This window comes from Strongylocentrotus purpuratus, unplaced genomic scaffold (assembly GCF_000002235.5).
Source record: "Strongylocentrotus purpuratus isolate Spur 01 unplaced genomic scaffold, Spur_5.0 spur5_scaffold_11, whole genome shotgun sequence".
Classification (NCBI taxonomy): domain Eukaryota; kingdom Metazoa; phylum Echinodermata; class Echinoidea; order Camarodonta; family Strongylocentrotidae; genus Strongylocentrotus; species Strongylocentrotus purpuratus.
In genome coordinates, this window is record NW_022145596.1 from 25,754,670 (window position 1) to 25,769,223 (window position 14,554).

The following is a 14,554-nucleotide window of genomic DNA, read 5'->3' on the forward strand; positions in this document are numbered from 1 at the left end:
TAAAAAAAAAATTGTTTTAAATTGTATTAAAAAGAAGGGGGATAAAAAAGGATTGTTCTCATGTATTTTTTCTCTCAGTATTGTTATCGGAATATCTTACACAAAAATGAACAAACATCCAATATTTTTAACTGAGTTTTTGATCTTTTGTGATAGAGACACATGTTATTTTGAGTAAACTCTTTCATAATTAAAAATTTCAATCTCAGAAATATTACAAAAGGAAAATCCATATCTGTGAGGACGTTTAGAATAGCAGTTTCCATCATGAAGGTATATACAGCTTACTCTGGTTTTTAAGGCTGCTACTTCTTTCCGTTTCACAGGATCAACATTCAGAAGCACCAGCTGGTGGATGGTTTTGATGATGACCAGCTCACGCCCACCAAGGAGAGGACGATGTCAGGTGATCTGTCATCGCCGACCACCACCCCCACCAACGCTCTCAACAAGTACAACAAGCAGTCCAACGAGAAGAACCTGGAGAAGGAACTGACGGAGACGATGACGTCGCCCATGGCCGCGGGGATGGGGTCGTCCACCACGGAAACGCAGGCTACAGTCTCAACCACAAATGCAGAGACAGGTATACATGTAGTATGAGGTTTAGGTTCCAGAGATAGTGTGGAGTCCCAACTGGTAGCCAGATAGCATGTGCATGCAAGACTTGAAGTAGAAAGATGAAAACAGGCATAGTTTTTAATTGATGCAGATCATTATCACTCTGCAGAAAACGCTGCAAGAGAGGCAAGCACAGATAAAACTTTTTGGACAACTACCTCCTGGACTATGGCCCCACAGATTACTTCCTCCCTAGCACAATTTTCCACAGATGACAACTCAATACTAGGCCTCTCTTCATCAGCTCAAGTTTGCCAAATAACCCACTATTTTCAGACTCTGGATACTATCCCAAAGCTCGAAATTGCGTCTCCACCAGACCGATACGCTCATCACAAACTAGCTCGGACAGGCGCAAATTAGCATGTTATTTCCCAAATAGCAGGATATTTTGGGAACAAGACCAAGATTTCTTGAGGTATTTTCTCGACCAAATATCCTGCTAATAGCAACTCGAGCTGATGAAGACAGGCAAATTGTGCAAATAGCCCAAAGGACAACTACTCCCTGGGAATATTACCCCCTTAGAATATTACATCCTAAGACAACTATATGTATGGTATACTAAATTTTCCAAAAGTAAATGATCTGTTATAGTGGCTACCACTTGTTTACAGTGGTCTCCTTGGTTGGATATTCTTCTCCCTCCCAGAGGAAATACATCTAGGAGGGGGTCACCAGTGGCCACTTTTTTCTGCTTCTTTCGATTATACAGTAGGCTTGCGGGTGCACCATGTGAGGGAGAGAGAGAGGATTGAGGAGTCCTGAAAAGGACTCTAGGTAATCTATCTTGAGGGTGTGTAGTCTTGAAAAGGACTGTTTGTGTAGTCTTGAAAAGACTGTTGGTTATCTTTCTTAGCTTATAGTTCTAAGGAGAACTATAGCGCTTGGAGAGGATGAGAAGCGGGAGTGGCTCGACGTTTCGAACAGGTTGACTATCCGTCGTCAGGAGTGATTCTTTCGATTATTCTTTATCTGAAGGTTTAACTGTGTAACATGCTTTCTTTTTCATCCTTCTCCCCAGTGATGACACCTCAGACAGACAACAGACATGTGTTGAACCCTGCTCTGAGGGATATCATTGACAGTACCCCAGAGCTCGAGGGAGTGATCACCAGGCCGGCTAATCTACCTGTCAAAAGGTGCGAAAATATGATTATTGATTTGATGCATGAAAGGATGACATAATATAGGCATAGTTGCGAACTATTTCTAGTTTGGAGGAATGGTTCCAATTTGTTTGTCTTCAAGCTACTGTTTTGTACCCTAGATTCCTTTCTTTGTCTGAGATTTTCTGTGTGAAATTATACAAAATGTATTCCTACTACCGGTAGCTATCTAAGCCTTTCAAATTTTTTTAATATGTTGAAAAATGTGCCCTTTTTAAATTTCTAATGAAAGAACAAACTTTTTGTTCTGATACATTATGGCCAAAATAATTTTTAATCCACTTATGAAAAAAAAAACTGTTTGTTCCATTATAAAACTTGAAGAAACTACATGTAATAATTTGAGTGCTTTGGTACAAAACATGGTGGGAAAGTTTTCCATGTGTAACACACCTTTTGGGTGATGCTTCGTGGTTGCATAGCACAAGGTTTTGGTTACTATGGATACCCAAGCAGCCACCAGTATTGAGGCTTGACTAAAAGTAGCCTTCCATTGTAGTTCAAGAACAAACATTCTATTCAAAATAAAGGAAGGAAATTCACTTGTCCTACTCATGGGGCTTCTGCCTTGATAACTTCCTTGGCCTTAAAAAGTGAAAGAGTGTAATACCCATTTACCTACAGGAACTGGGTGAGACCTGGGAGGTGTTTCACAAAGATCCTAATTCGAACTTATCTCTAAGTTGGACTTAAATTTATGGAAAGCCATTAGCATCCTTGAAAATATTTTGTAAAAGTTATTTTTAAAGGCATAAAATGTTGCTTCAAATCATTCATATTTTCTGTTATCATGGGAGATTTCATGTTCTTGATGTGGAATTTATGGAAAGTCTAAAATACTTGATTTTTCGCTTTTGAATATATTTTATTTTAAGGCTACAAATGGCTCTCCATAACTTTTAAGTTCAACTAAGAGTTCAGTTCGACTTAGAATCTTTGTGAAACACCCCCAGGTCTACTTTGCACAAAACTTGCCATCAATGGTAACTACCATGGAAACCTTGATTTTGATTGGCTGTTGAGCCCAGTTACCATGGTAGTTGCCATTGGTGGCAAAGTTACCATCAATGGTAAGTTTTATGCAACAGGGCCCTGGAGGGTGTTTCACAAAGACTAGATCAACTCAAATTGGACTTGAACTATGGCAGGCGATTTATGCTCAATAAAAGTCTTGAACTAGATGCAAAATTAAAGGAAAAAAACCTTAGAAATTATGATCTTTAGATATTGTTTTTACTTTCAGTAATAAAGTATCTAAAAATGTAAATTTTGTAGATTTGTGACATCCCTTGAGATACCAATGGTGAGAGCAACCAGTGGCATGAATGGCCTGCCATAGTTCAAGTCCAACTTAAGTCAATCTTAGTGTTTGTGAAACACCCCCCCCCCCCCCCCAGTACTAAGCCTATAGGAATAATATCATTAGTCAACAGTTAAAAATAATGCATGATTTTTTGGTGCAATAGGGGCATCCCATGTAAGAAAGATGTATTGAGCAATATCCTGAATTGAAATGTTCAACATTTCTTCCTTAATGCTAACTGTTCATTGTGTGCTGCAATGTATTACATTTGCAGTTATTGTGCCACAAGATGTGCAGTGACTTTTACCTGGACATAGATTTCAGAGATTGTTGAATCCTTGCTTTGGATATTTGTTAAAAACTATTGACATTTTAACATCATTTTACTGGTAAGGTATCAGTACATGTAGTTAAGTCTGATTTATCTAGTTTTATTTACAGTGTAATATATTGTGAATTGAAGTGCTTTTTGAATTCGATCTTTCTGTTAACTTTGCCAAAGAGGCAGTATCATCATAATTCTTTGATCTGGTGTTTAGATTAGAATACATGGACTGGTTGTAATTAGAAATGTAAATTGCTCAATGTTATTGTGCTGGGCAATGCTGGGGTGGAATCCTTCTGGTTTTACATTCGTAATTGTCGAAGCTTTCCTTTCTATCAGTTGAAAGGCCAAATAAAAGCACATTCATTCTAAGGTCCTATTTTTTTATTTATAATTTCTTTCATTTTATTATTGTTTTTTGAAAAACAGCCAAGGGACAAGGTCTGCCACCATCTTTGATGAGTTGGACCCATCAGTCATCAGTGAGATGGATGAAGGTGCTAACATCGTAGGTAGGTATCCTAACAGCAATGGTATCCATAGCAACTGCTTCCAGAAGATTGGGGGTGGATCTGGGCCTCCGTTGCACAAAACTTACCATTGATGGTAACTTTGCCATCAATGGTAACTACCATGGAAACCTTAATTTGATTGGCTGTTGAGCCCTGTTACCATCGTAGTTAATATTGACGGCAAGCTTCCCATTTGCCATCAATATTAACTTCCATGGCAACGTCACTCAACAGCCAATCAAATCCATTCATGGCAAAGTTGTCATCGATGGTAAGTTTTGTGCACCGGGGCCCAACACTGATACCCCTAGCAAATTGATTCATTGGATGCTATGTTTGTGTGTGTGTTTGTTGTTAGTTTGTTTTAGCCTATCCCTTTTAGACAGAGGCGTCTCTTTGAGGGGGGTGTAGCCTTTTACTTTAGATAACTGCCCCTTTTTATTTCTAGTAGGTGCACATTTCACATTCTTATAAGTGCCCCCTTCGTCTCTGATAATTGCCCCTATTCAAATGTTAGAGGTGCCACTTTTATTTTTTCCTGTCAAATAGTGCCCTTTTTTCTTCTAATAAGTGCCCCGTTTCCTTTTAATAAGAGCCCCTTCCCCTTCTCATAAATGCCCCTAATCTGAAGCAGACCTCTTTCCTTTTAAAATACATGTACCCGGTATGTTCTCGTCAGGTTATTTACCCCAGTTGTAAAAAGAAAAACAATTTTTGTGCTCGGGAGGATGTGAAAAAGTATAGTTTACAATGGGTAAAGTTCTCTGGGTATAAATCAAGGAGCCTTATCAAAACTGAAAGCAATGAGGAAATATAGGTGTACTCTGTACAACATATATTATGTATTATGAAGGATATGATGTATAGGATCAACTTTGTCTCATGCATTTCTTCTCCTTGTAATTATCCATTTCTTGGCAGGTCATATACTGTAGTATACAATTTTGTGTCATAAATAGCATTGGACCATCATTACAATGATATTTGTGAAATGAACTTACCTTGGAGTAATACTGAAATGTTCAATCTTATGCTTCATTTTGTACTACAGTGTAGTTAGTACCAGCACTGCATGGGAATAGGGTACTCTCAGTACTTTTCAAGGGTTATGTTTAGAGCCCTAGTATATATGCAGTTAACAACTAAATTATTCATACCATTACCAAATTTTGTAATTTTTATGCCTCCGCCACCGAAGGTGGTGCCGGAGGCATCATGTTTTCGGGTTGTCCGTCCGTACGTCCGTACGTCCGTACGTCCCGTTTGACCGTTATCACAATATCTCAAGAACCATTTAAGATTTAAACTTAAGACTCGGGAATAGTATTTATCACCATAGGAAGACGATCTGATTAGATTTTGGAGTACGTAGGTCAAAGGTCACAGGTCACAGAGGTCAACTTATGAAATTCCTTGTATTGAGTTTGTTAGCGCGATATCTAAAGAACCATTTGAGATTTAAACTTCAAACTTAAGGATAGTATGTATCACCATAGGAAGACGATCTGATTAGATTTTGGAGCACGTATGTCAAAGGTCAAGGGTCACAGAGGTCAACTTATGAAATTCCATACATTGAGATTGTTATCATGATATCTCAAGAACCACTGGAGATTTAAACTTCAAACTTAGTGATAGTGTGTATCACTATAGGAAAACAATCTAATTACATTTTGGAGCACGTAGGTCAAAGGTCAATGGTCATAGAGGTCAACTTATGAAATTCCATACATTGAGATTGTTATCATGATATCTCAAGAACCACTGGAGATGTAAAAACTTCAAACTTAAGGATAGTATGTATCACCATAGGAAGACGATCTGATTAGATTTTGGAGCACGTAGGTCAAAGGTCAAGGGTCACAGAGGTCAACTTATGAAATTCCATACATTGAGATCGTTATCGCGATATCTCAAGAACCACTGGAGAATTTTCACTTCAAACTTAATGATAGTACATGTATGTATCACCATATCATAATATCTCAAGAACCACTGGAGATTTAAACTTCAAACTTAATGATAGTGTGTATCACCATAGGAAGACAATCTGATTAGATTTTGGAGCACGTAGGTCAAAGGTCAAGTGTCACAGAGGTCAACTTATGAAATTCCATACATTGAGATTGTTATCATGATATCTCAAGAACCACTGGAGATTTAAACTCCAAACTTATTTAAATTGCTCTATGGCGGAGGCATCATTTTCGACTGCGCGCAGTCAAAATTCCATCTAGTTTTTAATGTAAAAATTTGATTCATCCAAATTTATATTTCTTGAGAATATGACATACTAAAGCTCACTTGTAAAAGTATTCGACAAAGGCCCTAATTCAACCAGTCCACCATTCATTCTTGATTAACAAAAAAAATAAAAAATAATTTTTTTTTACAAAGGGTATGAATAATTTAGTTGTCAACTGTATTTTATTCACAGGTTGCTCAATTTGATCTTTCTATGCCTCCTAGTACTACTGTCCTTAAATTGCATGAGTAGCATTATGCAGGTGTAGTGCATAATAGAATAAGTAGTGTGATATCAAACTGAATCATCACCTTTTTCAAAATTGAAGATGTATACCGAAGATTTTAAACTCTCTGGTGACACTGGAGATGAATTTCCTCAATTCTAGTTTAGAAAGTTATTTATTGCTGTAAGAAATAACAGGTTTTGATCTGAAGGACTATTCTTGTGCTCATCCTCCCTCTTACTCGGATATAGTGAACTTCATATTCTTAATCTCTTTCCACACAAGTTCAGGATACATAGCTGCCAATCATTCCTATTTTGGAGGAAACATTCCTACTTTTTGGCCTTCAAATTAAAATGTTATGGATCCTAGATTCCTCTCTTTTATCAAAACTTCTGTGTAAAAAGTACACAGAATGATTGTATTCCTAATTTTGCCTTGAGTGATTCCTAATTTTTGCTTTGGAAGGTTGGCAGGTATGAGTGTAGAGTAAAGACATTCTTCACACTGTCACATGATCACTCCTGAGCCAATAGGATGCTCTTATTTTGTTTAGCACTACTATTCTGATTAGCCCCCCCCCCCCCCTCGTCAAAAAGCAGGTTTAGAATATGGTCTAGAATTACTTGTGAAGGTCTACCAGAGATTGTCTAGTTCTACTTGCTCTTTCTTACTTCATTTCAAAAATAATTTCTTGCTTTTTTTTCATGGTTTCATCAGTGGATCCAGGGGAATTTTCTGGTGTGTATTGGAGTATAGTCTATGTTAAGCCTTGTGGTATAGTGATGTCAGTGTCGTAGTTGAAAGCAAGTCCTAGAATAGATCTTCATTCAAAACTCTATAGTCCAATGCTTAGCAAGTATGGTCTATTCTTCCACAGTAACTAGTCCATCATCATCTCTTGAGCTTAGTCTTGGAACTTAAGTTCCTCACACATGATAACAAAAGGCCTGTCATCATCAGCTCGATTTTGCCAAATAACTCGCTATTTTAACTAACCCGAACGCACATTTACAAGTTAATTTTCATCATCAGCCCACAGTTGCAATTAGCGGGATATTTGGTCGAGAAAATAGCCCGAGATGTCTTGGTCTTGTTTCCAAAAAATCCCACTTTGGGAAAAATAGCAGGTTAATTTGCGCCGTCCGAGCTAGTTTGTGATGAGCTTCGGGATAATATCTCGAGTCTGAAAAAAGCGGGATATTTGGCTAACTCGAGCTGATGCAAACAGGCCTAAAGACTTTCAAACAATCAACTCAAAGGCAATTTCAACACCCTTGTGTACGTCCCATAGAGACAATGTTGAGATTACATCATACACCAATGTAACGTTCACTTCTTTCCATGGGGTTTGGACAAGGCTATTGAAATGCCTTCGGTTGATTTTTAGAAAGTCTTTGTGATCATGTTCCTAACTATATCCCTGATGCTTAAAGGGGAAGTCCGCCCTGATATTAAGTTGGTTTTGATAACAGCAGAAAAATGAGAGAAACAAATTAGTGAAAATTTTTATACTTCTTTTAAATCCAACATAATATTAGGGAGGACTTTCCCTTTAATGTTCTTAAATATGCTTCTTTGTTGTAAGCTGTGTCAAAACTAGTTCTTAGTGAATAGTCATCTGATACATTGTCGTCTTCATACATGAATGTTGCATGATTCTAATTTTTTTGTTAGTTTGTTTGTTTGTTAATTTTTTGTTGCATAATGCTGGTAGTGAAAATTGAAATAATGTACAATTATATTTAGTGTAGCAAACAGGGAAATAAAGTTCTAATTTGCAAAGATTCTATTTATATAGGCATAGGCCTAGTTTTTATTGAGGAATGAAATACCTTAAAGCTTGAATTGTTTATTTTAAGAGACTTTGATCTGAATTTTGAATTCAATCATAAATGACTTAAAAAATCAAAAGGCTCTGGAATTTCAGATCATTTTCATTAAATACCATTGTAATGAATAGCAATGTAAAAGATTATTTAGGAGGGGATATGTAGTATATTGATCACAAAAATAATCCATTTTTCTTTGTAAACAAAATCCTGTTCAAATTTACATTTTCATCTATATGTAATAGGAGGAAAAACAGTATCATCATACAATTTGCTGCTTTTATGGGATTTTCTATTTTTATCTTTTCTATAATGGGTCTTTCCTGGGATTCCAAATTTGTACTTTGCAATTTCTACATGTCACATTTCTTTTTAAAGTCCACTTTTTAATTACATTTTTTTTTTATGGTCATTTTGCATTTGTTTTATCAAAGGTAAAACAAAAAGTAATAATGCGCTTAATTGGTTTATTGTTTTTGTTGTCTTATGCCTGTAAAATATCCTTTACTAATAACTGTCTTGCCACTCAACTTATTAATACATACAGTATATGCTCAGATAATTACCTTTCCGTGCCCTTGTTTTATTCATCCAAAAACTTTTATGTTTACTTATCATCCCCCAATTTTCCTCATTGCATCTATATTAATCCAAATAACCATTTGTTCTTTACATTTGTTTTATGTTTGTATTATTTCCCTTTTTGTTTACCTCATTTGTTTTATTTATTCCTGTCTTTCAAAAGAGGACTTTTCTAGTGATGAATGTGAATCTGAAAATGATTTTGTCGAAGGTTTGTTCTTATCTGTTTTCTTTGGGACTTGAGACATACTAATGGTAGCGCTTTCAAGCTGAACGTAATATTGCTATTCTGATAATTACTATTTGCAACTTAACGGTAGCTGTTTTATTTTTGCAGTTTATATTTAAAAGCAGTATCAATATTAGCAGAATATTGTTGACTCTGTAAATGAATATGGGCAAATTATCGGTTTTCTAATTGAGAACGTAGTTTCATACAGTTATACCTAGCTTCATTCAGCAATCTGTAGTATCCAAATTGGTGATGGGTTTGATTTAAAAAATAGAAATAGTAATTTATATTCATAACAGATACAGAAATTTATGGACGTTGATTGCGCATGGTCTTTAAATCAAAGGCTTCCAAGCAATACATATTATGTCAAAGAAGGTTGCTAAACTACAGCTCAATAGAAGATTTATATTTTTATGAACTAATAAGTTTAGTTTTAGATGGGTCCTTGCTTGTCATTTACAGTTCATCATATTTATGGGTCATTGAATGATCTTAATTGAATTCCAGCATTTGATTAGTATACCCACATGTCATGTCTCTAATCAGCTTGGTTATCCACACAGGCGATTTCAAACAGTAATTGAAGAAGTTTACATGCAAGATTTCATAAACCTTTTAAAGGCTTATGGTGGGCAATATTATAAAGGACAAATATTCAGGAAGATTATTACAGTAGGCTTAGTGAGAGAGGGGAAGGATTGGGGAGTCCTGAAGAGGACTGTTAGTGTTATTTGATGAGTATTTCTTCATAAAATCTAAAAGCAAAAGAGAGGGCTTTATTTGTCTATGAAATGTGAAATATGTTGTAATGGCTATACAAAAGCTGTATGTATTATGTCACTAATATTCATGAATTAATACTGTATATTCGATCATTAAGTCTTTCACTTCATTTTCTATTAATCTTACATTCATTGCATCTATCTAACATCCATGCAGTGATGAGCCCTGATAACTTCTATGGTAAGACTCAATGGCTCCCATATGTGGTATCCTCTGTGAAACTGTACCTAAACTATGCCTTGTTGTCTGCTTTTGTCCGCTTCTCACCTTGGTTCTTGAATGGTCAATGTATATGTCTATTTGTTAATAATGATTAATTCATGGAGAGTAGCGAATTTTTCAAAATTTTGCACTTTGTTCTTAAATTCTTGAAACAGCTACATGTACATAAGTCAGTGATGTACATGTACTTGTAGTGTATTGCACAATACAGTTACTTTTTTGCATGTATTATTGTGGCAAAAGTATCACATTATCGTAGCAGCAATATCCAGGGATGTCAGTTGTTAGGCTATTACCTTATTTCAAGCTCTTTCACCACCGCAATTCAGGTTTTTTTGGTTGGACTTCATATAGAACATACCAGGGCTCCAACTTGCCTACAGTGTATGTCTCTTTTCAGACTTATTTGTTAATCAACTGGTATCCCTGACTATTCTGATTAGGTTACAGACTATTTAAAAGCCGTTCCATTTCACGGTCCGATGTCCCACCGATTAGTTTGATCCGTTGGTATGATAGAATAATAGAAACTTACACTAACCCTAGCTCCTATTAAACCATATTACTAAATCTGAATGGTAAATTACCATTGAGGAGAAGGATGAAGGGTAGATTAGACTTTAGAGACATTTAGTGCTTATTATCATCTTACAGTTTAATAAACCTGTCTTAGTGGCCACCTGTCTATAGTGGTCTTTTTTTCTTCTGTTTCCCGTGGGTGGCCTTTACAGACAGGTTTGACTGTACTTGGGATAAGTAGTGACTCAGTTTTCTTGAAAAGGGCAAAGTTGAGTCCAGGTTTAAACGTCAAAGTGCAATAAGTTAATCAATCGATTTTTGGAGTGCGAAGTGCCAACCTCTTTGTCCTATGTTTATGATAGTTCTGTAAATACATGTCAGATAGAAAACAGAAATACCATTTCCATGAAGTAGCCTCTCATTTTCATTTCATGACTGAATTTAATATTGGTTGACATATTTCATTCCATATTTCTAGTAATTTTACAGAAGTGCATAGGTTGATGTATGGCTTTCCATAAGTATGTGGACTTATTAATGCCAAGCTATTAAGCCAGACTGCTTCAAGAATATAGGCCTTAATGATTAGACATGCATGTATCACTTGGGTTTAGATTGCTGCATATTCGCTTTGCATTTGCAAGTTACGCGGTGCAACAAATCTATTCGATTTGTTATGTCTAGTCTAGTCTATTTGTGATTTGTTTGTATCTGTGACTTCTCTTTTTCCTGCCTTTTGCCTTTGGTATTTTTTTTTCTTTTTTTCTTTCTTCTTTTTTTCCCCTCATTTTTATCTCTCTTTTGAAAAAGAGAGAACAACAATTGGTTATGTAAAATTGTAAGTTGCTACAGATGCTGATATGTTTATGTTGGAATTAGTGTATGTTGTCTATGCTTACATGTACATGTATCTCAAAATGGAAATTAGTACACTTCACTCTCATGTACAGTGAAAAGTTTTGGTGAAGTATTCCCCCCCCCCTCCGCCCCTTTTTTCTTATACTTCACACTTTTTTTTTCTCTTTTAAAATGTACTTCTTGCTTCCTTCTCCATTGTCTTCTTGTTTGTATAGTATTTACAATGCTGTTGGATGTAGTCTGCAATCTTCTCTTTTTTTTTCTTCTTCCTCTTATCCTTTTTTTAATTGTTCCCATTTCTCTTTGAGATAGCATGCACTCTGCTGATTAGAGAATATTGCGGGAACGAATGTTTTTAAAGCTCCAGTCAACACTATATCTTTCGAACAAAGTTTAAAGTGTAAATGTTCAAGTGTCAATGTATATGTCTTCAACTCTGCTACAACAGCCTATCATGTTAATACTTTATGTCAAATAATGTATTTCTCAGTTGTACATGTGTGGCATCGTGTTCATGTGTCTGTTTATGACCGAAATGTTATTCTTGACACCCTGATTAGAGTATGTCCTTGATTACACCTACATGTATGTGTAGTTTTTTCAAGAATCCCAACCAATTATAAGTGTGAATATTCTTTTCTTACAAACAAAAAATAACAATTTAAAAAAAGACCAGAAATGAACTCTGTCCTTTGCTGTTTCATCAGTCTTCTTCTTCTCATCCGTAATGATTTCCACCGTAGTTTATTCAAATCAAATCCTCGCACAGATATGACCAATTCAAGGAAATTTGAGCATTAATCAGACAGCTCAAGTAATCCACGAAGAAGAAAAAAACTATAAAAGGTAGCCTGGAGTTCTGCTTGTAGTGATAAAAACAAAAAATTATCATAAATACAACATCAATTTCCACTTAATGTTAAAAAGGTACAAGTGTATTCATTCCAAAAAGAATTTGATTTGAATGTAAAGCAGCTCAGGAAAAATTAATAAGTGAAGAAATATAGGGATGATGGGTCTACCAAGTGTGCAATACAATATTCATTATCCCAAGAACACATACAGGTATCTGTGTGTTTTTTTTTCTTCAACTGATGAATGTTTTTGTATACCCCCCCCCCCCCCCCCCCCCCCCCCACTTTATGATATGTCGCATATTGTTATTTATAATGTATTGGAACTGAGAGTGAACGTAATGACGGATGATGTTATTATCATTGTTGCATTTTGGGCAAAATTCTGGACTGGAATACAGAGTGCAAGACATAGAGGGCATGCTCCGTGTTGACCTCCTTTAATTCCTTTCATTCAATAGTGAGAGAAGAAGGATGAAAAGGATTCTTGAAAACACACATTTTCATTTGCATCTTGCTCAGTTCTATGTGATGAATCATGAATTCTGATTTTATATGATACTCGTGTTTTATATGGTATGTGATTTTGCTCTTTCTAGGTATGGGCAAAGAAGTGGAGAACATTCTCATGGAGAACTCGGAGCTCAGACAAACAAAGTGAGTTTTTGTGACAAATTTAGAATACACATACATGTATACAGTCAAACTTGCTGTAGCGACCACCTGTATAGAAATACCACATCTTCTGTTTCCCTTGAATATGGTTTCTCATTGAAACCTGTAAATAAAGACCTCCTACCTACAAAGACTACTTTTCTTCTCTACCTTGAGAGGTGTTTGTATACAGTTTTCACTGTAATTTAAATGTTAGAACACCAAATTATTTATTTGTTTAAATCTCACCCTCATCTTCATTGAATACCCCTACATAAATGTCATTGTAATTCTAATTCTTAATGGTTTCTTTCTTAGACTGTTAACTGTTTAGCTAATACAATTGATGTCTTGATTCTCATCCTCTAGGAATGCTTTGAACGTTGTGAAAGATGATCTGATAGCTCAAGTGGATGAGCTCACTTCAGAAACTGAGATGCTAAAGCAGGAGATTATGGGGCTCAACAACGGCAAGTCTCGTCTCAATACACGCATTGCAGACCTGGAAGAGGATCTCAAAAAGTAGGAATTATTATTAGTATTATTAAGTATTTGGCGTCACTTGAGCCTGGGAGGCAAAAAGCGAACAGAATCACTGTAACCCTCAGGTCTCTCATCCTGGTATAACTGACTGGGGGTGTCCAGGTGGATCACTACACCGGGGTGTCCCTCTACTCTTATACAAATAGCGCAGTGGGTTCTTAACGTGCAAAGGTGGTAACTCTCCTCTACACGAGGCCATTTAACGCCATATCCGAGGGACAGAGTGTTTTCTACTTAACATAGCCTGTGTCTATGAACCCGCCTCCAAATTTGTTGTCTACTTCTCATGAATCTAAAGCGCTCCATGAATTCAAGTTTTCATTATGAATTATAGTTCACATATGCCTCAAAATGCAGTATTGTAGTACTTGTACATGGACACGAGTCCAATTTTAGAGGAATTGGACTTGGACTTGCAAAAAAAAGACTAGGACTTGGACTTGGGCTTGGGCTGGAGCTTCTGGACTTGGCCAAAGTCCAGGATAAACTTGTTAATGATTATCTACGATCGCGGGTACAAATGCAGAGGATGCCCATATTAAGTGTACAATGACAATCTGATTTGGTAAAATCAATCTGTTACAGTACTGTTACGGTACTGTGATTACTGATGGGGCTACCCTGTTTAAATAAAACGGAATAAATAAATAAATAAATAGTAATGGAGAGTTTCATGAGCATGCAATTCCATTTACACCTTTCAGGGCGAGAGAGGAGAATGAGAAGATTCGAGAGATTGACGATGAGGAGGATGTGCCCATGGCCCAGAGGAAACGCTTTACCCGTGTGGAGATGGCTAGGGTCTTGATGGAAAGGAACCAATACAAGGAGAGACTGATGGAGCTTCAGGAAGCTGTGAGGTGGACAGAGATGATTAGGTAAGGTGATGAGGATTGGGGTAGTGGTGGTGGTGATGGTTGTGATGATGATGATGATGATGACGACGATTGTGGTGGTAGCAGTGGTGATGTTAGTGGCGTTGGTGGTGGTGATGATGATGATGATGATGATGATGATGATGATGATGATGATGATGATGATGATGATGATGATGATGATGTAGATGCCAAC

At 36.4% G+C, this 14,554-nt stretch overlaps 1 protein-coding gene across 6 annotated transcripts in view; it reads left to right on the forward strand.

Annotated features, from left to right (window-relative positions):
• Window positions 1-14,554, forward strand: part of LOC577161 (C-Jun-amino-terminal kinase-interacting protein 4) — a 67,912-nt gene that overhangs the window by 32,578 nt on the left and 20,780 nt on the right. For 4 of the 6 annotated variants that reach the window (XM_030980978.1, XM_030980981.1, XM_030980979.1 and 1 more), the window contains exons 5-12: window positions 327-586; window positions 1,646-1,763; window positions 3,848-3,930; window positions 7,122-7,142; window positions 9,990-10,013; window positions 12,886-12,943; window positions 13,310-13,462; window positions 14,188-14,361. In XM_030980978.1, coding sequence (XP_030836838.1) covers window positions 327-586; window positions 1,646-1,763; window positions 3,848-3,930; window positions 7,122-7,142; window positions 9,990-10,013; window positions 12,886-12,943; window positions 13,310-13,462; window positions 14,188-14,361 — 891 coding nt within the window. The remainder of the gene's footprint in view (window positions 1-326; window positions 587-1,645; window positions 1,764-3,847; window positions 3,931-7,121; window positions 7,143-9,989; window positions 10,014-12,885; window positions 12,944-13,309; window positions 13,463-14,187; window positions 14,362-14,554) is intronic. The other 2 variants (XM_030980982.1, XM_030980983.1) reach the window with 2 other exon arrangements.